Genomic DNA, 23,929 nt, shown 5'->3' on the forward strand with positions numbered 1-23,929 from the left:
ATTATGTTAATTCGTGTGAAAAAAAACCTAACCTAAGAGTCAGTGGTGCCATTCCTGAGCCCTGGACTGTATAGAAAAGGAGAAAGTGGGCTGGAGAGATGGCCCAGAGGTTAAGAGCACTGGCAGCTCTTCCAGAGGTCCTGAGTTCAATTCCCAGCAACTACATGGTGGCTTCCAACCATCTGTAATGAGATCTGGCACCCTCCTCTGGCATGCGGGCATACATGGAGGCAGAATGTTGTATACATAATAAATAAATTAATTAATTAAAAAAAGAAAAGGAAAAAGTTAGCTGAGTGCGAACGTGTGTGCCATTCGTTCTCCTTCAGCTCTTGCCCGTGGCTCCGGGGTGACTACCTGTCTTCATCCCTGCAGCTGTGGCTAGCCCAGAATGAACTGGAGGCTGCGGAGCTGCGGCTAAACATACTTTCTCCCCTGTTGTCGTGTTATTTTACCATGGCAACAGGAAAAGAAACTATCGTGCTGAGGTAGCTGCACAGTAAGCGTGCTTTTATTTCAAGTTTCATTTTTATTTCTTTTAGTGCTGAGGGGTAAACCTAGAACCTTACCCATGCTAGCAAGACCTCTGCCACTGTGCATGTCTTCAGTCCTTTTATTTTGTCTATCTCTTCAAAGACGCCTTCTCTGAATATACTATGTTAATATGTACACACACACATATGTATATTTACCATTTGTTATGTAGCACAGGCTGGCCTTAAATTCACAATCTTCTTGCCTTAGCGTCCTGAGTGCTGAGATTACAGGCATGTACCATCATGCCTGTCTCCTTGATGATCCTCTATTTCCTTTCCCAGGTAGATTCTCCTTCATAGCTCATCTTGTCCTGACTTACTGCATAGTTGCTTTTAAATATCTGTACCTTTTCACTGGGTAGTCATCTTTAGAAAGGTTTATCTGTTTGGATCACTGGTGACGTTCACAGAACCTCTCGCACAGTGCCTGCCGGGTGACAGGTGTTCAGTAAAGCTAACATGAGTGTTGTGAGGAAGAGTGGATAGTCACATGTGTGTTGTATGTAGATGTGTTCAGTTCCAGAGCAGCACCCGAGGTAGAGATTTGATCTGTATTCTTTCTTTCAACTACAGCTTGTACAGTCTTTACCTGTAGTCAGCGTCTGTTTGTTTGTTCCTGGCCACTCAGACCTGAAGTAATTACACAGAAACTATATTATTTGCAATACTATTTGGCCAATAGCTTAAGTATATTTCTAGCTAGCTCTTATATCCTAAACTAATCCATCTCCATTGATCCGTTAATCATCATGAGGTCATGGCCTACTGGCAAAGTTTCTGTGGTCTCCAGTGGAGATGCCTGTCTGTCTCCTATGGTGGCTACATGGCTTCTTCTTGACTCTGCCTATTCTCTCTATATGTCTTTTCCAAACTGGCTGTATTCTGTAAAGCCATTGGCCAAAAGCAGCTTCTTTATTCATTAACCAATAAAAGCAACACATATACAGAAGGACTTCGCACATTATTTATCTTCTTGTGTTTTCTACCCACCAGATTCCTAGATGCCAGTAATTCCTCTGACCCAAGTTGGCTCTTCTTGCTTTCTTTTGGCCACTCAGTGTTGGGCTTGATCCTAGCTTATAACACAGGTCATGTTAAGGGGAGGGCAGAAATTTTCCTCTCAGGAATGATCTTCAGGACTTTTGTCTTTTTGGGTGGAGGTAGATAACACAAACACACACACACACACACACACACACACACACACACACGATGTGTTGGCCATCTCAATCTAAAGAGGAAGCAGAAACCCGGAACCCCCATCTTGGGGCCCACATGAACTGCGTGTATTTGGTTTATGAAGTACGGGTTACCCTTTTCTTAGCTACTTTAATTATGTCTTTTGTTGCTTCCAGCCCCCGTCCTTATAAACCTCAGACAGTTGGTGTTTTATCCCTGTACTAACTCCGTAATGGTCTGCTACAATATTAGCACAGGCTCTTCAGCTCCATTCATCATGGCAGGTGCAGTACATTAGCACCCCCAAGTTAGATCACAGCACAACAATATCTTATTGGAAACATCTATAAATACCTCATAAAGCTTAGAATTTCCCTAAGACAGTAGCATCACTTCTGAAAAGCTCTCATCTGTTCCCCTAGGAAGAATGATAAAATATTTAGACATAACATGTTTCTGTTTATTATAAGCTGTGGTTTCTTATGCTAGGTTACTTTAAATTTATTTAGGCAAACACCTTTTTTTGTATTCATACCTCACAAATACAGCCTTCATCATTTATGATGTTGTTGTTCCCATTTTAGTAAATGAGATGCTTTATGAGCACTGTTCATCAGTGAGACAAATGGCGTTCGTATTATTTGGCACCTGGCTGAACAGTGTAAATTTTAAATTACTTTTTTATATGTGCTCTTGTGCAGCCGTTGTCTTGTTTTACCTTAATGAGTTGATGATGTGCTGTTAATTGAGCAACTTTACTCCTCTCCCACCCCCTGTATGCTCACCCCAGACGGCGGCAAAGAAGTGTTATCGATGCACCAGATCCTTCTCTACTTGCTCCGGTGCAGCAAGGCCTTGGTGCCTGAGGAGGAAATCGCCAATATGCTCCAGTGGGAGGAGCTTGAGTGGCAGAAATATGCGGAAGAATGCAAAGGCATGATTGTTACCAACCCTGGGACGGTAAGTTCTGTGCTCGCACGGCCTGGGTTGTGAGTCACCTGCTTCTCCTTATGTGGCTGCTCCACACCAGCAGTAAGAACACGGATGGTGTTTCAGTACTGTAGCTTCTCGTCCTCTGGATAATTTTTCTTTAAATGTTTAGTAAATAAAAAATACTAGAATTTGGGCATATTTAGTTAGTTCCTCTGACTAGTATGTCTGTTCTGCCTGAGACGTGTACCTTCAAGACTTCCAATGTACATTTAAAATTTCCCCCCAGGAGGCCAGTGGATTGTATGAGAATACTCATTCCTTTGTACTGCTCATACTACCTCAACAACAAAAAGCCTTTGCCAGTTTGGTAATAGAGGAAATTAGTATTTTGCCTAGTTTTATATTTTATTATGAAAATTTATATTTTAAATGGTTTTTGCCAATTCAGTTTTTTTTAAATAAACTGCCTGTCAATACCTATTATTTGATATTTATTTTGTACTCATCTTTTTGTTATTGATCATTCTTCATAAAGATATTAGCTTTTTAACCGATGCCTCACTGTGTAGCTTAGGCTGGCCTAGAACAATGCACTGTTGAGCTCAGTCTTGCTGTTACAGCCTCCTAAGTACTTGAGTTCAGTCCTGCTTCAGCCGCATAAGTGCTGAGCTCAGTTTTCCTGCTTCAGCCTCCTAAGTTCTTGAACTCAGTCCTTCAGCTTCCTAAGTGCTGATCTCAGCCCTCTTTCAACCTCCTAAATGCTGAGCTCAGTCCTGCTCCAGCCTCCTAAGTGCCAGACAAAAGGTTTGAATTACCACAGAAGGCTTCTAATGTTAATTTTTTAAAGAATATAAACAAAAATTAGAAAATAAATAGCTCTTATATAAAGCAGCATTGTTTTGTATTGCATCGAATAATTTTTCCTTTGTTTCCTAAAACAGTTACTTATTGGCATTTTGTCAGGATCAATTTTTGCAGAAATGGAGAATTAAATATATCCATGTAAGCGCTGAGGAGACGGCTCAGTCAGTAAAGTGTGTGTGTGTGAGAGAGAGACAGAGAGACAGAGAGACAGAGAGAGACAGAGAGACAGAGAAAATATGTGAGATAGAATGTATGAGAGAGAGTGTGTGAATATGCATGCATATGTGTTTATGAGTGCGTGTGTGAGAAAGAATATGTGAGAGTGTGTGAATATGCATGTATATGTGTGTATGAGTGCGTGCGCGCGTGTGTGTGTGTGTGTGTGTGTGTGTGTGTGTGTGTACACCCATGCGTCCATTTACCAGGTGTGATGATGTATGTAATGTCCACTGGGAGACTGGGGGAGGCGGATTCTGAGTTTCAGACTAGCCTGGGCTGCCTGGTAAGTTTATGGTCGCCCAAGGCTGCGTGCTGCGACCTTGTCTTAGTAAACAAAACAACAAAAATTCATTTAAAGAGACAGTGAATTGTTTAAATAAAGCTTTGTTGTTTTTGTTTGTCTTGATTGATAAATTGTCAACACTGGCTCTACTTTTTATAGCAAGGTAGTAAGTAGCACCTGAACAAATATTTCAGATAATATATAAGTAAAATTGTTCAGTAAAAATGTATATATATCCAAAACATATTTCAGACTTGGGAAGTAAAATAAATGCTTGCTGACACCACAAAATTAATAAAGTATCTTTAAAAAGAAAAATAGTAGCACTATGTATGACAGTGAATCTTTGTTTTCTTTAACTGGGTGTGTATATTTTCATTTCTTCTGACCATTTTATAACTAAATCAGAGAGTGGGAAATGGCAGGATACATAATGTATTGTGTTCTGTAGCGGTCTCTGGAACACGCCATCCTGGCCTTTCTTCATGGAATAGTTCACATTCCCTAAAACCCACCGATTAGTTGGGATCCTCTTGAAGGAAGTTAGACTGCTGTGGCTGATAGTTACCTGTGTTCCAGACAAGGGGCCCAGGAAGTCACAGTTTAGAAATGTCCCAGGTGCTTCTGGTTTCTCCTGGTTTGTCTTGATTCATCGGTGTAGGACACTTACCTGTCCTCGGCCATCCTGCAGCTGGTCTGCTGGTGAGCCACAGCTGGCGAAGCTCGTCCCTGAGGCGGGCAGCCTGGAGTGAATGTTCAGTTAGCAGCCCACACACTGAAATTTTTAGTTTTAGCTGAGATCAGTGTTCCATAGATGCTACAGTCAAAAACTCACAGGAATGAAGAAGCTGTAATACTATTGGTCTGATAAATGTATATCCTTGAGATGGTGAAAGGCTCATTTTTGTAGCTAGTGAAAGAAGTCAGAGTTGTCAGGATAAAAGACTCATGTGGGAAGATAATCAGGACTACATTGGGAAAGGAAATGTGGTGCTCCGGTGTATGGACATGATAGGAAGTCACTTGTTTCTCTCCACTTATGCACAGGTAGTTCGCTGTCCGTTCCGTACTCTTCAGAAGGGCGCCTGTTACTCACAGGGCACAGTAGGCACGACACTCATTTCATCCTGTGCATGACTCGTTCTGAAAGATTGGCCAGTGGCAAGGACATTGGGAAATTTATTAAGTTTTTCAAGCCATTACGGTCACATTAAATACTTTCTTGCTGCAGACTTAAAGTAATTAATGTTCCTCCCTGACAGTTCTGCCTCTGCCTGAGAACACTTTGGTCATTAGTGAACATGCTTTAAATTCTTACCGAGAGATGGGATGATAGATTTGTAGGCTCTGGCCAAAGTCTCGAATTTACTTCACTCCCCGACCCACTATCCTCATAATTTAGAAACGATTTTTAATTTTTAAAAACTACTTTTTGGTGTTTTGAGTCAAGGTTTTATGAGCCCAGATTGGCCTTAAACTCCTGATTCTTCCTGCCTCCACTGCCCAGTGCTGGGTTATGTGCCTCTGAATCACAATGGCCTCTGGGGATACTCGAGGGTTTTTTAATGGTATCATGTTATGTTGCTCGGGTGGGTCTCGAATGGCTAGGCGCAAGTGATCTTCCTACCTCAGCCACTGGCAGAGCTGCAAGTAGAGGCACACACTACCTCTGTAGACGGTAGCGGTGTGGTGTAGTAGCACAACACATAGACGATCATTAGCATTCCTTGTACGCACAACGCGTTTCTACTGTTAATGGGCATTCATGTCATTTTATGTTTAGGTTACCTATGATCAGAATCATCTCATTTTTTGATGTTTGTTTATCAAGCTTAGTAGTGAGATTTTTATTTTTAAGGGATGTACATTTTTTAAAAGTTTTGACATTATTTTTTAACAATGTGAAGGACTTTCTACAAATCTATCCCTTTTCATCTGGTTATATTTGTCAGCTGGCTGGGCAGGCTGGGAACCTACAGGTAGGAAGCTCCTTGTCCTGTATCTACTTCCCGGGGATCCAGGACATTCTGACGTTCAGGACACCAGGCATGCACATGCTACATGTACTTGTATATGTATGAAGCACTCATATACATAAAAAAAGTAAATATTAGAGAGTCAGCTGTCTCTTGTATCTCCGTAACTTTCGATTGAAGTGTGGACTTCAGGAGTATAAATGCCACTGAAAACCAATGGAACACTCAAATGGAGGCATCTGTCTTAAATAGTGGTGTGCTAGTCATTTGATTGTGAGCCTACAGCAGGCTAAGCCTGCACGTCTTTCCCTGTGCCTGGGAGAGGTTAAGGGAAAGGTACATCTGCCCAGGCAGCCTTTCTAGTTTCATTCTTAAAGGTTTCTGTGTAGACTGGAAAGAAAGATAGAATCACTGTTCATTATGCCAAATGGTGAAGACTTTCAGGGATGACATTCCAACGTTCAAATAGTGTAGTGTTTGTATGGTACAGCTGCTATGCCATTTTCTGATTGGAGATAAAGCTTCCCTAGAAAAACAATCCGATTAATCCCTTTCCTGCTTAGGTTAAAGTCAGGGGCCTCAAGACTTCTTATGGGAATACTTGATCTTGATATTCTTTTCTCCCCAGAAACCAAGCTCTGTCCGCATTGATCAACTGGATCGTGAGCAGTTCAACCCCGATGTCATTACTTTTCCAATTATCGTCCACTTTGGGATACGCCCTGCACAGTTGAGTTATGCAGGAGACCCACAGTAAGAAATTTCTCAGTGTTTGTCTTGGCCAATTTCACCTTCTACTAACAACTGAATTAGCAGAGGAGGGCCTTTAGTGGACATCTTCCTTTTAAAAATTAAGACTTGAAACAAACCATGTTTCCAAATTTGCAAATTAGGTCCTGGTCGCTTGTGAAGAATGAGTTTCTTTACGTATTTGACTGCAATAAATTACTCAGTCGATTACCCCCGACAGTCTTGTCACCAGGAGTCCTGCATGGGTTTCAACTCGAGGGAGCTCCTCCTTTATTTGTCATTATGACATTTCCTTGTTTCCGTTTGTTTGTTTTGTTTTGTTTTGAGTTTGCTCAGTGCCTTTATGGGAAGTAGCGCTATATTGGTTCCTATCGTGGGGGTATTCATAAGATCCCATACAGAGTCGAGGGTTGTGTGGGATGTAGGAGCTCTGTATTCCTACCCTTAGAATTCATATTGCTTTGCAGATGTGGGCTTTTCCAACTGGCACATTAATATTTTTCTGGGAGAAGATGAGGATATGTGGGAATGGAGATAGATAGGACCATTATATTTTTCAGGTGTGTTTGGATTTCCTACCTTTTAGACAAATAAACAATTTCCTGACTTAATTTTAAAAAGATGGATTCATACTGGGAGAGAAGGGCATGGGAGATTTTCAGTTCGTAACTGCAGTTCTGGCTGACATATATTAGAAGAGGCTAAAGGGTTTTGTTCTTTTTCTTCCCTCTTTGGATAAAAGTATGAAGCAGTGAAGCAGGCACTGTGTAAGTACTTCTTTCTTTCCTCCATTCTCTGAGAACGCTTGAGAAAGACGCGAGGCCAGGAAAGGAGCAGTTTGGACATGGCAGGAAGCCTTTGGCAAACCCCTTCTTGTCAGAACAATGTTAGTAGAATGTGATTAGGCTCTCGTCAACTCTCATGGTGGCAGGACTGCACTGATGAAGGGCTCTGTAGTCTCTCCATTCATTGATCACTGTGACGGTGTCTGTTACGATCCCAGCTTAGCATGTCTTGGCTGCAACAGATAGGCTAATTTTTATTATGGTGAATTCAAATTGGTACATACCCTTTCCTGCCTCCAGCCGAACAGTCAATAGACCCGTGTGGCTTGGGCATCAGCGCTGATGGGTTCTCCATTCTAGTGCTCTTGAACTGACCATCCCTATTGTAAGAAAGGGATTCTTTTTTCGTAAAAGATATATTTTAAATTTAAACAAACATTTCACTGATAAAGAGGTAACACTGAGAAGTGAAACATGCTTCCGTTGTCTGAGTGGTTTTGTGTGTCTTCTGTGGAGTTGTTTCCATTTAGTCTGCTCCTCCTCTATCTAAATGAGCTGTCAGTCACGTGACCACAGGCTCCAGGTGACGCCTGGTCATCCAGTCCCTGTACTCTCAAACCATGTGCTTCTTTAGGATGAGCATTTTTTGCCACCAAAGTATTTAAAGGAATGTATGTATGAATGAGCAGGCTTATTAGAGCAGTTGGTTTTATTTTCACTGTAGATTTGCCTTCTCTTTGTCTAAGATGACGGTCTGCCCTTTTCCTAGGTACCAGAAATTATGGAAAAGTTACGTGAAACTTCGCCACCTCCTGGCAAATAGTCCCAAAGTCAAACAAACGGACAAACAGAAGCTGGCGCAGAGGGAGGTAGGCATTGAACCCACCCCAGGTGCACGCCGGGTTTGTTTCATTGCGCATTACTCTGGAGTTCCGAATAGACGAGAAAGAGATTTTAAACAGATGGAGTTACTCCTCTCCCTATTCTGGTGTATCAGTTGCTTCTTAAAAACACTTTAGTATTCAAGGGGGCATTTTTTTTTTAACTTGACAATTTCGTACATGTATGTGTGCAGTGTTTTGATCCAGCTTACCTTTGTCCCTCCCCTCTAGCTCCTCCCAGATCCTTCTCTAAAGGTCTCCCTTGAAACTCTGCTTACCCTTTTTTTAAGCCACTGGGTCTGGTTGGCACTGCTGGTATTTCCATGGGTGTAGGGCCATCCACTGGAGCACATTTTTACCGTTAAGGCCAGTTTCTTAGTAAATCACTGTTTGTTGAATCACATATCTGTCACTTGTTTTGGTATTGGTGACTGCACCAAGGATTTATGCAAAGTAAGCTGCACCCCAGCCTTTATCCATGGCCTTCTGTAGATAGAAAAAAGTTAAAACTTGTGAACCATCCTTTATCTCTTATTTTATATTGTATAACATTGGATCTTGGATTTTTTGGGTATTATGGTTATAAAAGACCATCCTCCCATAATTATTTGCTAAGTTGGATATCTCACATCCCATGTTCTTTACTAATAAATACTATTATTGTCTATAGTCCACGATTCTATTTTAGTTTGCATGTTAAAAATAAGTACATTTAGCATTAACACAAACTTGTAGTGAAGTTTTATTCTGCTGTGGGTAGTACAAGACCTTAGAAGCTAGGAAAAGATGTGAATTATGGCTTTGTCACTTAATGTGACTTGAGACAGTCAGAATCTTTCGTAAAGGAAGGCACTAAGACTGAGGGGCTGGCCGCGTGCTCTACTGTGTACCCACTGCACTAAAGCTGAGGTCTGGCCGCGTGCCCTACTGTGTACCCACGGCAAAAGTTGCTTGTGTGGACTTTTGAACTGTCATTGAAAACCCATCTCCTGGTATGTGGCCCTGAGTAGGAACTTGATGGTAGAGGTGGTGGTAGTTACTGTTTTCTTTATGAATTCCTGGGATTTTTATTAAACTGCATACATCCAAATACACTGTTTTGTACGTGAAGGATAATGAAAAGGAAGGCAATTTCTGATTGTGTTTCATGGGTGAAGTTTGAGACTGTTGTCTTTACCTTCCCCTTCTCTCTTCCAATGGAGTCTCATTTTATAGCTGGGCGGTGCTCAGATTTGCGGTCATTGTGCTCTGGGCCTTGTGAGTTCTTGCATTACTGGTGTATGCCATTGTGCTGGCCGTCTTCACTTGCCCAAGCCCCTGCTAAAATGTTGCCCTGCATCAAGAGTGTAAGGGTTTTGCAGACTAGGCAACTATCAGGTTGATCGTCTTTCTTAATGAAAATGCTTAATGTAAGGCTTGATATAAATACACTTTTTACATGATGGTTTCAGATCCCAAACCTTATATTGCTTCTCATTTGTAAAAGCATATTGTGTTCAGAAATGCTGGGTTAGTGAGGTTTAGAGTTTTTGCCATGTGACTAATAGGAAGGATTGTTGTGTGCCTAGAACATCTCCCATCTTGGCCTTCACCTCAAATAAAATATTCTTCTTTGCATAAGGAAGGCTTAGTGCCTGAATGTAAAAAAAATATTGTATGACTCTGTTTTCCAGTGCTTGATGTGTGGCTCTTAGTGTCGCTTCACGACCGCCGGTTACTTACACTGAGCTCTTTTCTAGGAAGCGCTCCAGAAAATACGGCAGAAGAACACGATGCGACGAGAAGTGACTGTGGAGCTCAGCAGCCAAGGATTCTGGAAAACTGGCATTCGTTCCGATGTCTGTCAGGTGATGATGCTTCTCGGAAACAGTTCTGCCCACATATCTCTTCCCACAGGCGTTGGCAGTGAGCTTTGTTTCTAACTGAGAGGTTCCTGTGGATTATACCCTCATGGGAAGCAGAGCACCAGACACAGGCTTCTTTCTGGCTGTTTAGGTTTTGTTTATTTTCTGTATCGATGCTGTGTGTATCGTGGAGGTGCAGTAAGGACAAACATGCCTCTTTGGGTGAAGGTGAGTCTGCCTTCAGATGTGTCTCCCCGCTGCAGCACTCGTGTAGACACTTAAGCAAAAGTCCAGTCATACGGATCGGATCGTCACTTTAGATTCCTCTGTTGAGAGTTCTCTGTTTAGGTCTGTACTCCATTTTATATTTATTGGATTATTTGCTCTTTTGATGACCAATTTCTTGAGTTCTTTGTGTATTTTGGAGATCAGCCCTCTGTCTGATGTGGGGTTGGTGAAGATCCTTTCCGCTTCTGTAAGCTGCCATTTTGTCTTGTTGACCATGTCCTTCGCTTTACAGAAGCTTTTCAGTTTCAGGAGGTCCCATTTATTGTTTCTCTCAGTGTCTGTGCTCCTGGGCTTATATTTAGGATATGGTCTCCTGTGTCAGTGCATTCAAGTGTACTTCCCACTTTCTCCTCTATAAGGTTCAGTTTGGTTGGCTTTGCATTGATTGAGGTCTGACCCATTTGAACTTGAGTTTTGTGCACGGTGATAGATATGGATCTATTTTCATTCTTCTACATGCTGATATCCAGTTATGCCAGCACCATTTGTTGAATATCCTTTCTTTTTTCCATTTTATAGTTTTTGCTTCTTTGTCAAAAATCAGGTGTTTGTAGGTATACTTACACCTTTCTATTGGCATCTTTATTAAAAATATTTATTTTTCTTTTTATTTCTAGTTCTGAGCCAGGTTTGAGATCACAGGGCATGGTTTCTTCAGCACTATCGGACTGTCCTGTCTTGCCTAGGAATTAAGTTTGCATAGACTGCTCTGGTCTTGCTCATATTTATCTGTGAACACACACACTGCTGTGTGACTTCTTCTGTTTTTGAACTATCTAATCTAGCTACTCTCCCTTTTCTCTCACATACTGATGCTACCATAGTTCTTAGTCTTGCACAATGTTTTTGTTCAGGAATCTTTGATTTTGTTAGTCTATTTTTTATGCTTTGTATTTTATTTTTTAAATTTCATGCATATGTACAATGTCTCATGGTCATATCTATCCCCCACTCATCCCTCTATCCCCACCACCAATCTCTTTCCATCCTCCTTCTCAACTTTATGCCTCTTTTTTTCTTTTTTTGTTTTTTCTAGACAGGTCCTCTGTAGCTTTGGTGCCTGGCCTGTTGTTAGCTCTTATAGACCAGGCTGGCCTTGAACTCACTGTTTCCAGAGTGCTGGGATTAAAGGCTTGCGCCACCACCACCCGGCTTCTTTTTCTTTTTTAATAGTGAATTAAGTCCAATTAGTGTGTATGTGTGTGGGACTGCTTACTAGGGCGTTAGGCTCTCACCAGTGACTTAGCTCCCCTCCCCAACGAAACATGACCTTCCTCCAGCATCCATTAATTCCATTAGCTCCTCTTCTAGGTGTGGGGGCATCGCAGGTCGGTTAGAATTAGAAAATTATATATTGCTATTTTCTCACAATATTACAAAGGGGCTTTCTTCTTCCTCTTCCTCATCTTCCTCTTCTTCCTCCTCCTTCTCCTCTTCTTCTTCCTTTTCTTCTTCTTCCTCTTCTTCCTTCTCTTCTTCCTTTTTCTCTTCCCCACTTCCTCTTTTTCTTCCTCCTCTCCTCCCTCTCTGTTCCTCTTCTCCCTTCCCTTTTTCTCTCTCTCACACTGTCACTCTTTCATATACACATACCTCACCCCCCACAGACATGAACACATACACACACGTATACACATACTTTACTCCCCCCCACAGACATGAACACACACACACATACACAGTCTCACACACATATACACATACTTCACCCCCCCAGACATGAACACACACACACAGTCTCACACACATATACACATACTTCACCCCCCCAGACATGAATACACACACAGTCTCACACACGTATACACATACTTCACCCCCCCAGACATGAACACACACACACAGTCTCACACACATATACACATACTTCACCCCCCCAGACATGAACACACACATATACACACACACACATACAGTCTCACACACGTATATACATACTTTACCCCCCCACACACAGACATGAACACACTCACACAAGCATTTGCCTTGGATTAAGAGGAAAGTGAAGATGCCTGGTGATTGTAATTATATACTGAACTGTCTACACCAGCTCTCTTGAGCTTCCTGCAGTTTTAAGTGGCTAGAAATGGTATATTGACTGCATGCTTTATGTTCAATTTGTCATATTTTTAAATTCTGCATTTATAAAAACAAAATTACGGAATACCAGTGGTGTATATCAGAACGGTGTATCTCTTGTGCCCTTGTTAAAAAACTGTGTGTTCATCTTTTTTATCTTGCACAGGCACAGGAGCCCTTGTACACGTAGGTGCTCGGTAGCTGCTCTGCTCAGTTGTGCTGGCAAGCGAGATGTTCTGTTGCTTAGATCCTATCGGCAGAACTAGTATTTTGTTTTAAGTGAATAGCATGAGACTGATTTCTGTAGCTCCGAGTAGCCCCATTTTCATGTGTATTTTTAATAGTGCCAGCTTAAAATACTTCAGAGACAAATGAAAAGCATATGTCAGTCATTCTGTGGGCTGTGCCCATCCTCCAGCTTCTGATGAATAAGAATGATTCCTTCATTCTCTTGAGTTCTTGGGCAACATTATTAAAGAAAAGAAAAAGAGATGTCTTTCATGAATCATCTCCCAATAAGGAATCTTTAGCGAGATGAAAAGGGTTTGAAGCAAAGATTTAAGTTCCAAGTCCTTGGGCGCCTTGACTGCCCTAAGTGGCTTCAGAAAGGCTGTCTCTGAATGTATGATCAGGAGACCTGGAAAGGCTTTGGTAACTCATGGGCTGAGATAGTCTTAACGGATAATAATGAGGTTTAGGGCTTTGTGAACACATTAAAATTGCCTACAAAATTTTGCATATATGGAAGTTTTTCTAGAGAAAGTTTTTTCTTAATTTGAGGCTCAAAAAGGTCTTGACCCTAAAATATACAAATGTGTCTTCATGTATTCCCTTGAAATTAGAGACAAGGAAACACAGAAAGGCTTACTTGAGGCTGTCCTGAATACTGATAGGCCCAGAGCTACTCCTTATAAGATGCCCATAATCCTAGCATTTAGAAGCTTGAGGCAGGAGGATTGTGAATTCAAGGCCATTCTTTTACATAGCAAATTCCAAATTAGCCTAAGCTATATGGCAAAGCCTTGGCTTTAAAAAATAAATAAGCAAGTAAGTAAATCAATAAATACAGGCTGGAGAGATGGCCCAGTGTATCAAATAGTGTACAAGCAGGAGGACCTGTGTTCAGTGTCCCGGCACCCATGTAAACCCCAGGCGATGGGGGGAGACAGGCAGATTCCTGGGACTTGCCGGCCAGGTGAACTCACCTCCTGTGAGACTTGTCTGAAAATGAGGAGAGTGAGAAGGGAAGCCCCCAAAATGACCTAGGGCCTTCAAATATGTGTGTGTGCGCGCACACACACACACACACAGACACAAACCCACGTAAAAGGAGGAAAAAAATTCACACTTTTTATCCATTTAAACATCCTTTGAGGTTAGCTACATTTAATATCCTCATTTTACAGGTGAGGTGTAGTAGGAGGCCAATTGTTCATTCCTGGCTATCCAGAACACAAAATAATAGCTTAGGAACTATATTAGTTGCAATACTGCTTGGCCAATAGCTGGCTCTTATATCTTAGCTTCACCCATTTCTTTTAATCTGTGTATCACCACGTTTCTGTGGCTTTACAGGGTAAAGTTCTGTCTGACGTCTGTTTCTGGAAAGGGCTACATGGCTTCTCTCAGACTCTGCCTTCTTTCTCACAGAATTCAGTTTACTTGCCTAGCTCTGTTCTGCTCTGCTATAGACCAAAGCAGTTCCTTTATCCACTAACCAGTAAAAGCAACACATATACAGAAGGACTTCCTACACCCCTTCCCCTTTTCTGTCTAAATGTAAAGGAAAGTTTTAATTAACATAGCAAGATTATATACAACAAAAGTTATAAAGCAAGAATTATTGTTACAATATTTATATCTATTTTATCTTTAATCATGAATAAGGAAAACTGTATCTATTCTTCAGCTCCATCAAAGATTCCAGAAGGATACCTAAGTAAATAGGAAGTGAATTGTAGCAACTTCCAAAACTCTAGAATTGACAGAGACATCTTGCTGCCTGGACAGTCACCCAGAGTTTTTCTGTACCATCGGAGCATCCATCTTCAGCCTACACACCCATGATATCCAGCATCCTTTTCCACAAAACAAGAAATTTCAAAGACAGTTCGCCTATATTACAGTTTGTCAATCACTTTTTTCTGTGTCCTGCAGAATGTCTGGCAGACTCTTTCATGAAGCAGGAACCGCAAAGGACCATCTCACCTTTAGGCAGCTTCAGCAGTTGTTTTTCTGTGGGTGGGTCATGCAGGTTCAGTCAAACAGTTCACGCAAGAGCAGTTTCTTGCCCAAATGGCTAACAAATCCATAAGTAACCTCTTTGGTGCCCGTCATCCTCTTGAAGTAGATTGGTGCTCCCAGGAGCAGATGAGTCTCATTGTCATGGAAAGTCCTAAGATCTTAACATTTTCAATGATATATTCTGAAGGTCGTTGAAAGATTTGAAGAATCCCTATTCATCTGAAATATATCTCTGTACATCTAGAAAACCTAACATGACTATAAGCTTGACTATTATAGATGACTATTAACCTGTATTTCTAAATTATACATTACATTTTTAAATGAGCTGCACATACACAATATGTTAATCAAGAGCAGAAATATATATGTGTGTATATATATATATATACACACACACACACACATAACAAAATTGACCTTAAATTTGTACCAATAAACCAAGATCCATACCAATGCAAATTATTCATATCTCTATAAACAGGCAGAATAAAAAAGCCCCAAGTCACACAATGTGTGAGTGATAGAGGCATTTTGGCTCCAGAGACTCAGACACTGAGTTCCTTGTACACAGTTCTCCAGGCTGCCATGTAGTCAGTCTGTCAACTGCTTCAAGACTTTATGAGATGGCATTTGGGAGGAGAAACTGGTTCTTGTTTTTTGTGGAATAGACAAGATGCTTTTATAGAGTTAAGCATATTGAAATATTTCTTCCCCAGCATGCCATGATGCTGCCTGTTCTGACCCATCACATCCGGTACCATCAGTGCTTGATGCACTTGGACAAGCTGATAGGATACACTTTCCAAGATCGCTGTCTGCTACAGGTGAGGCGACTGCCAAGTCACACAGTCAGCTTGCCGATTATAAATGGGGTGCTGGGTTCTCTTTGGAAGACCAGGATTTTTGGAGATAGACCGAATCCTCGCTTGTTCTCCCCTCTGTGCCTTGGTTGCTTTCTGGTCCTTTCTCTCACATATTTTTGAGGCCATTCCTCCAAAAGTGAACTAATCTACTATCTGCCCATCAACAGTCGGTACCTCTTTCGGCATTCCCTTGTTTATGACTCCTTTTTCTAGAGTCCAGATTCTACTCCTCCCCAGAAAGGGGTGGCACTTTAGGGCTATTTTCAAAAGAGCTTGCAGTTCTGAAATTTGATTCTGAAGGAGCTTGGTTCCTTAAACGTGCTGTTTGGAGTATTGTGACGGCGGTGCCTCTGTGCTGGTGTTTAAACAGCTTTTTTTTGTTCAAACTCTAGCTGGCCATGACTCATCCGAGTCACCATTTAAACTTCGGGATGAATCCTGATCACGCCAGGAACTCTTTATCCAACTGTGGAATTCGACAGCCCAAATACGGAGACAGGAAAGTCCATCACATGCACATGCGGAAGAAAGGTTGGTGTGGATGACTGTAGATAGCACTCTCACTGTGTTTGGTCTGCGTGGCTTCCTAACACGCGAATCCAGTCCCCGTCCTTGGAACAGTTTCCTGGTGGCTCCTTAATCCCTCCCTCGCTAGTGCTTCTCACACATACTGAGTAACATTCACTCTGGGTAACACTGTCTAGTAAAGGTGGATGAATATTTTAGAAAATTTCTTCTATCAAATATTTTAAATACTTGCATGTAGAAGTTAACCTTTTAAAGTCAAATTGGGGTGAGAAAAATTCCTTTCTATATCTCATATGATGTCCTAAAATAGTTCTTATATTATTTATTTGTATCTTTGTGGTTTTTTTAATAGGAATTAACACCCTAATAAATATTATGTCACGCCTTGGCCAAGATGATCCAACTCCTTCAAGGTAAATTTTTAGAAAACAGCTTTATGAGAAGTAATGTACATATTGTGTAGTTTTCTCACTTTGCATGTACACTTCAGATGGTATGGAGAGTACACTCATAAAATTCTTCAACTGTGGCTGTCTAATTTCAGGACATTTTCATCAGAACAAATGTCCTTGCCCACATGTAGTCCTGCCCTGCCCTGAACAACCGCCACCCACGTCTACTGCCTGTAGTTAATGCCTTTCTGAAAAGTTCGTGTGAGCATCTTCATGCCCTGCTTCGTCTTCTGTGGCTTACTTCTCTTGACATACGATTTGTCTTTAGCAAATGCTCCTTATTTTCTCTCGTTGTTAAGTAATCCCCTGTGTGTGAGTCACTCAGTAGTTGGTGGGCTTATGGACATGTGCTTTGACTTTTGTATTTACCCAAGAATGGAATTTTGAAATCATGTACTATTTTATCTTTCAAGGAACTGATTTTCCCCCCAAGTGATTGCAGTTTTATATTCATTAAAGCCATGTATAAGTGTTCCTATTCTTCTTACAAAAGCATTTTAATTCAAATTTTTGCTGTATGTGTGGTATAGTGCACACACATGCTTGTGTGCACCAGAGGCCTGCCGAGGACACGAGGGTCTTCCTCTGCTGCTTTTTGTCTTGCTGCATTAAGACGGCGTCTCCAGCTGAAGCTTGCCACTGTTGCGAAATTGACTAACCAGCAAGTTTAGACTCTCCCTGTCTCTCAGTACTGGAGTCAGGCGTGCACAGTTATGGCCAGCTTTTTCATGAGTACTGGGAGTTTGAACCAGGTCCTAGAGCTTTCACAGCAAGTTACCTTTCCACTGAGCTCTTGCCCTAGCCCTGTTCCTGTGTTTTTATGTGGTTGGCCACCCTAGGTGCTATGAAATATCTTAGCTCCTTGATGTGTCATGGTGGTCAGTATCGATTCATGTGCATATGGCCATTTGCAAGATATCTGTTTCTATCTCTCTCATATCTTTATTAATCTTAGTTACTTTTTATTAATGATTTAGTATTCATCTGTATTCTAAATGAGTCTCTTATAGCTACAGGATTATAGATACAAAGTCCTCTTTCTAAAGATTGCCTTTTATTCTCCTGATGTCCTTGGAGACAAAGAAATCTTAATGAAGTCCAATTTATCCTTTATTGTTTTGATTGTGATTTTGCGGTTATGCTTAGAAAACCGTTCCCAGGTGTAAAATAACAAAGATATGCTCACTTCTTTAATGGTCTTTGTAGTTTTATCTCATTTGTGTTGGTTTTAAAATCCACTTTGAGTTGAGTTTGGTTGTGGTTTGATGTAGGGGCCATTCCATTGTTTTTTTGTTTGTTTGTTTGTTTTTTTCTGGTTTTTGTTTGTTTATTTTTTTTTAATCAAGTTATTCAACACCATTTGCTGAAGAGACTCTGACACCCTGATGGCAATACGCAGGCTTGTTTTGGGACTTGCTTCTCACTCTGAGGATCTGGGTCAGCCCTTGTGCCAGCACCACACTGTCAGAGGAAGTTTTGAGTAATTGGTCTATAGTTTTTCTTCCCTATGATATTTTTTATTTGGTTTATTATGGTAATATTGGCCACTGGTTGAGTTTTCTTATTTCTTGATTGCACAAATATCTTTATTAATGTTTTTATTTTTGTTTGGCTTTGAGTGTCTGAAGAATCTGGGGAGGAAGTGGTCAGGATCTATATGAACTCCACATCATGTTATGGCTTAAATGTGAAATGTCCCCCATAGGTCCGTGTGTTTGAACACTTGGTCCCCAGTGATACTGTTTAGAACATTGTGCAGCCTTTAAGAAGTGGGACTTACCTGGAGCAAATGGGTTCTATGAGTAGGTCTTGAGGTTTCATAGCCCGCTTCCCGTCCTTCGGTGCTTCCTGGTAGCAGACACACGGTGACCAGCCACACCTAGCCTCTGATGGTGTGCCGTCTCCACCATGACATCCTGCGTCTGCTCACAATACGCCGTCCTTGGCTCAGGTTGCCTCTTGCCAGGTGTGTGGTGCAGACCCCTTGAAAAGGGAATAGAATGGCGTCTGGCTGGCTGACACGGCACCCAGGTTTAGCAGGAGGGTTATTTTAGTGTGAAGTAGAGCAGACTGGATTCTGAAAGTCAGTTGCGGAGATTGCCTGAGGGAAGCTTCCTTTTCATAGTGGGAAGTGGAAATGTTTAATCATGTTGGCTGCCATTCCGTCTATCTGGGTTCATGTGGAGGAGGGAGATGAGAGCTAAGGCGGTTGCTTCAGAGGCTGCTTTCCTCCACAGCCTCTTTTTCTATCTGTCTTCACGCAGCTTGATGGATTCTTTACCCGAAGTGCTTGGGGCCAGAAATATTTAAGAATGGTTCAGAGTTGGAATTGTTTAAACATTTTTGGATTACTGCATTGATTTTATCACTTTGAGTAGCTCTAATCCTAAAATCTAAATGTTCCAAAATCCAAAATTTTTAAAAGCACTGATATGATTGGTTAAAAAGCTCTGTGTTCTAGTTTTGTCTCTTTTGCTGTGATCAAAATAATAATAATTAATAATAATAATAGTCTGACCAAAAGCAGTTTGGGGGAGGAAAGGGTTTGTTTCAGCTTACAAGTTACAGCCCTTCATTGAAGGGACTCGGGGTAGGACTCTAGCAGGAACTTGAAGTAGGGACCATAGGAGAACAGTGCTTGGTTCCATTTTATCGTATTATGTCATGGAATCCAGATGGCAGTTTTATACATTTTATTACATTTTTGTTTATGGGGCAGGGCACACATACTGTGGTGTGTGTGTGTGTGTGTGTGTGTGTGTATGTGTGTAGGTTAGAGAAGAACTTAACAAGGAGTATGCGCTTTCCTTCCACCATGTGGATCCAGGGATCCAGCTCAGACCATGAAGCTTGGCAGCCAGTGCCCTTACTTACTGAGCATCCCACTGGCCTGAGATAACCAGATGTTTGTTGTTTTAATTTGTTATGGGTGTTTTGCCTGAATGTGTGTCTCTGCACCCTGTGCGTGGCTGATCACTGTGGAGGCCAGAAGAGAGTGTCGGGTCTCCTGACATCAGAGTTACAGACAGTTGTGAACCATCATGAGGGTGCTGTAATTGAACACGGGTCCTCTGGAAGAGCGTCCAGTGCTCTTAGCCACTAAGTCATCTCTCCAGCCCCTCATGACCAGTAATAGTAAGAGGACTCCTACACAATTCCCTAACAAAGCACATCACAGGTGAAAATATGGCATATCCTCCACCACAGTTGTTGGTATGTAAATTACATCTTTTGATGGCACTCATTGGTCAGATCTCAAGAGGACTTTGTTGTTATTGCCCTTTCCCCCTCCCCCTTCTCCTCTTCTATTAAAGGAGATGGATTCTGTGGGATATATCTGTCTCTAGGGCATGCCTAGCACTCATAACACTGGATTCCATTTTCAGAGAGTGTAGGAGGGTGAGTGTGTGTGATTGTTAACAAGAATGGGGGGTGGGAGGGCAGATTTTAACCATGGTAAAAAGAAGGATGTCAGAATTACCTATGGCATGACCTCAGAATTATGTCGTTTCTGAATTGACTCTTGAAGATTCAGAGCAGACAGCAGCTAAGATCCAAAACTGAGGTAGCAAACATAGTAGATGACTGACTGCAGCCACAACCTGGAGGAAGCCGGCAGAAGGCTGTCGTGTTCTTTTACTTTTGTCGTTTCGCTGTGGTGTTTGTAGATGTAGCGTTGACCTCATGTGTCTGATCTGAAAGACCCTCCTGGCCTCAGCCGCAGGCTCTGCTGCGTGGCTGCTGCTAGTGTCTGCAGCTGTGCAGCCGCAGGAGCCCTGCTTAAGGAACTTCTCACACATTTAATTCCGCAGACATTTATCCAGAGTCTTTTAGTTGGAGGCAGTTTGTAGGTGTTTTAGGAAATCCAAAATCAAGTCCCACAAAACCCCCACTCATCAGGAGGCACGGTTGCCTGGGGTAGGATGAGAATGCCAGAAACCTGAATTATGTAGGAGAGACTCCTCTAAGTGCTTGTGAAGATCAGAAGTGAAGCGTGCCAACTGCCAAGGGGCTCGGGATAGACGAGGCAGTTGTTCTGGGATTCTAGGTCAGTTTTGTGCTGTGCACTTGAATAATTGAGTTGACTTTAAACTATTTGCCCTCTCCCTTGTTGTCTCTTAGCTGCTTTTATAGATGGAATGGAGTTGTCACAGCTTCTCAGAAGCAGTTGCTCACTTTGAAGCACACTTCCCAAGAGTCTACAAGTTGGTGGTTGGGGCTCAAGCAAGGGGTTAAGTAGAGATGTTTCTAATACTGATTGAGGGGAGAAGAATGGAGGCCCCTGAGCTAGAACTTTGGTCCACCAGGTTCTTAACCAAACTTCCCTTGTGGTGTTCTGAACCCTCTGTGGCCACCCTGCAGAACCATCAGGAGTAGCCGGCCACCACGTTCTGCCTGTTTTCCCTGGAGCTGCTGACGCATCTCCCTACCTCTGACGTCTCAGTTTGAGATCTTAGCTGTTCAGATCTCTGCTCCAAAGCTTCCACCAACCAAGCAAAGGCTGTGCAGTCCTCCTGACCTGGCCCTGGACTAGGTTGCCAGGCATGTATGTCGTCTTCATGTGGTGAGCCACAGGCTTTCTCCTTCCTCACGTGCCAGGTGACATTTTATATTTGCTTCTCGAATGTCCAGATGGCCTCGTGAAATCCTGCTGGTGTTTTTACACGACGCATGTCCTATTGTTTTGTCTATTATGCTCATGCTACAACGCTAATTTCCTTTATTAGACAGTGAGGATTTTGAAGGTCCATGATCCTACTCTCTTTTTCTCTCCTTTTCATTTTGTAACCTTTCACAGAGAAGACTCTTCAATAGATAAATATTAAAACAAAGAATTAGTGTTTCCAGTAATTACTATCTGTGTGTACACATGTGTGCAGATGCGCATTCGTGTGTGTGTGTGTGTCTAGACCAAAAGTCAGTGTCTTCTGTTACTCTCTACCCAGCACTGTACACATGATGCATACAAGTTCAGTGGGCCTGAGATCTGATGAGGCTGCGACCTCTCCTCCCTTAAATACAGCTACATACAGTGAGAGACGTTCCTGAGTCGGGTACAAGTTTCCCCTGACTTTCAAGGCCCCTGTAGATCTGCCCTACCAGTCACCACTTGAGACATGAAATGTGAAGGGAAAAGTTGTGTGTCCGCTCCTTGAATTTGGTCCATACAAAGACAGTTTTGCTTGGAATAAATGGCACCTTAGACAGTTTGCTAGTATAAAGAGATTATTTATTTAAGGTACATTGAAATTTTTTTAGATGAAATTTGAGGTATACACGTGACAGATAATTCCAGTTTTATAATGGCTCAGTTCTCAAAATCAGACAGTGTACTACTCAGCAGACATCTGACGCTGGATCTCTCTTTGTTCGTAAAGAAGAGGATTAAAGCATCAACAGTGGAGGACAGAAGGCTGGCCATTGCTGTAAGCTCTGGAAACTTAGTCTGTATCTTGGTTACTGCCCTGCTGCTGTGTCAAGTCACCATGACCACGGCAGCTTAGCAGAGCGTTTGATTTGAGGCTCATGGTTCCAGAGGGCGAGTTCTCAACCATTCTGGTGGGAGCATGGCAGCCGGGTGGTGCTAGAACCGTAGCTGAGAGCTTGCAGCGTTGCCACAGGTAGGAGGCAGAGAGAACTCACTGAGAGTGGTGTGGGCTTTTGAAACCCTAAAGCCTACCCTCAGAGACACACGTCCTCCAACAAGGCCACACCTTCTAATACTGTCCAGATCGTCCCCCAACTGGGGACCAAGTGTTCCTATCTGTGAGTGTGGGGCTCATTCTCATTCAAAATACCACACTGTCCATTTTCTAGATAAACTGTTGGGTTAGGAACTGACCAGCATAATAGTAACCAGAGTGGAATTCAGTCCCCATGTTTGGTTTAGTTTGTTGCCAGAGTTTAGTCATAACGTGGAAATAGAAAACCAAAGCCAGATATGGGCAGGTTATTTTTTATTATTAATTTTTCTTTTTTTAATGAATGGTAAACTCGCTATTGAACAGACCTTTTTAGAACTGTTGATCATGAATTTTAACAAACTGAACAGTCCCAATTTCTGGTAATTAAAATACTAGACATAGTCACTGTCTCTATGAAAGTTTAAAAGAAATTATAGTAAAAGTTATGCTGGTAAGATGTCATTTAAAATCACACATGATTTATCAGTTCCCATTCTTTAACCAGGTGTCATCTTATTTGCTGATAAAGCTGCAGTTGGGATATGGTTTATCTTTTACCCCCTAACTCCTGACAGGGTTCCCTGTTTTCACATTAGGTTGTTTTTGATGTGTAATGCTTAGAATTGTTAGGGAAAAATCTCTGTCAGAGGAAATGGATTTTTTTTTCATGGCTTATGAAACAGAATAGTGTAATTTTTTTTCTTTTGAAAATCTTCCTATTCCTCTCTTAATTTGCATGTGTTTGTGTAAGAAGAGAGACATACATGGAAGCAGACAAAGAAACAGACAAAGAAATAGACCAAGTGTTATTCTGTAGCACAGGATGGCGTTTTGAGTGCTGGGATTACAGACTTGCACCAACATGCTTGGCTCGATTACAAAACACCATATAATCTTCCTAGTCACCCTGGGGTAATACAGTAATAAAAACGTAAACAAAACCCAAAAAGTGTTCTCCAAGATGTATAAAATTAAGAATCGGAGAAATCTTTTATAGGACTGACTGCTTTACATATGTGTGTATGTGTAATAGATGCATGCATGTATTTTTTGTATGTGTGTGTATGTGTAATAGATGCATGCGTGTATTCTTTGTGTGTGTATGTGTAATAGATGCATGTGTGTACTCTTTAAAGAATCAGTGAGATCAAGAATTCATCAGCATAGGCATAAATTGATATATGTTTAGTTTTTCTCTCATTCTTTATTTTCCATTATTGGCTATTAATTCCTTAAGGGGTTTTCTTTTGCGGGGGACACTACTGAGAATTGAATGTAGGGTTTCAGGTTCAAGACAGGTGCTCTGTCACGGAGCTACAACCCTAACTGAATATCCTTTTCATGTAAATATAAGGCATCAATTGAGATGAGGTTTCAGGGACTTCTTTATAGATGTTGTTTTATCATAGACTCAAAATATGATCTATATACTGGGGAGGGGAGTGTCCACATTGAGGAGGGGCATCATCAGGCAGGTTGTCATGGAGATTTTCCTGAACCTTGAGGGATAAACTGGATTTTCAGTGTATCTGAGTGCAGAG

At 41.7% G+C, this 23,929-nt stretch overlaps 1 protein-coding gene across 3 annotated transcripts in view; it reads left to right on the forward strand.

The window, feature by feature from the left end:
- The window catches only part of Drosha (drosha ribonuclease III), a 107,478-nt gene that overhangs the window by 48,826 nt on the left and 34,723 nt on the right, over positions 1-23,929 (forward strand). For 2 of the 3 annotated variants that reach the window (XM_050139033.1, XM_050139032.1), the window contains exons 16-22: positions 2,506-2,675; positions 6,619-6,743; positions 8,295-8,394; positions 10,146-10,253; positions 15,578-15,685; positions 16,117-16,255; positions 16,605-16,665. In XM_050139033.1, coding sequence (XP_049994990.1) covers positions 2,506-2,675; positions 6,619-6,743; positions 8,295-8,394; positions 10,146-10,253; positions 15,578-15,685; positions 16,117-16,255; positions 16,605-16,665 — 811 coding nt within the window. The remainder of the gene's footprint in view (positions 1-2,505; positions 2,676-6,618; positions 6,744-8,294; positions 8,395-10,145; positions 10,254-15,577; positions 15,686-16,116; positions 16,256-16,604; positions 16,666-23,929) is intronic. The other variant, XM_050139034.1, reaches the window with a different exon arrangement.

This window comes from Alexandromys fortis, unplaced genomic scaffold (genome assembly GCF_014885135.2).
Source record: "Alexandromys fortis isolate MF-2015 unplaced genomic scaffold, M_Fortis_MF-2015_v1.1 scaffold_37, whole genome shotgun sequence".
NCBI lineage: Eukaryota > Metazoa > Chordata > Mammalia > Rodentia > Cricetidae > Alexandromys > Alexandromys fortis.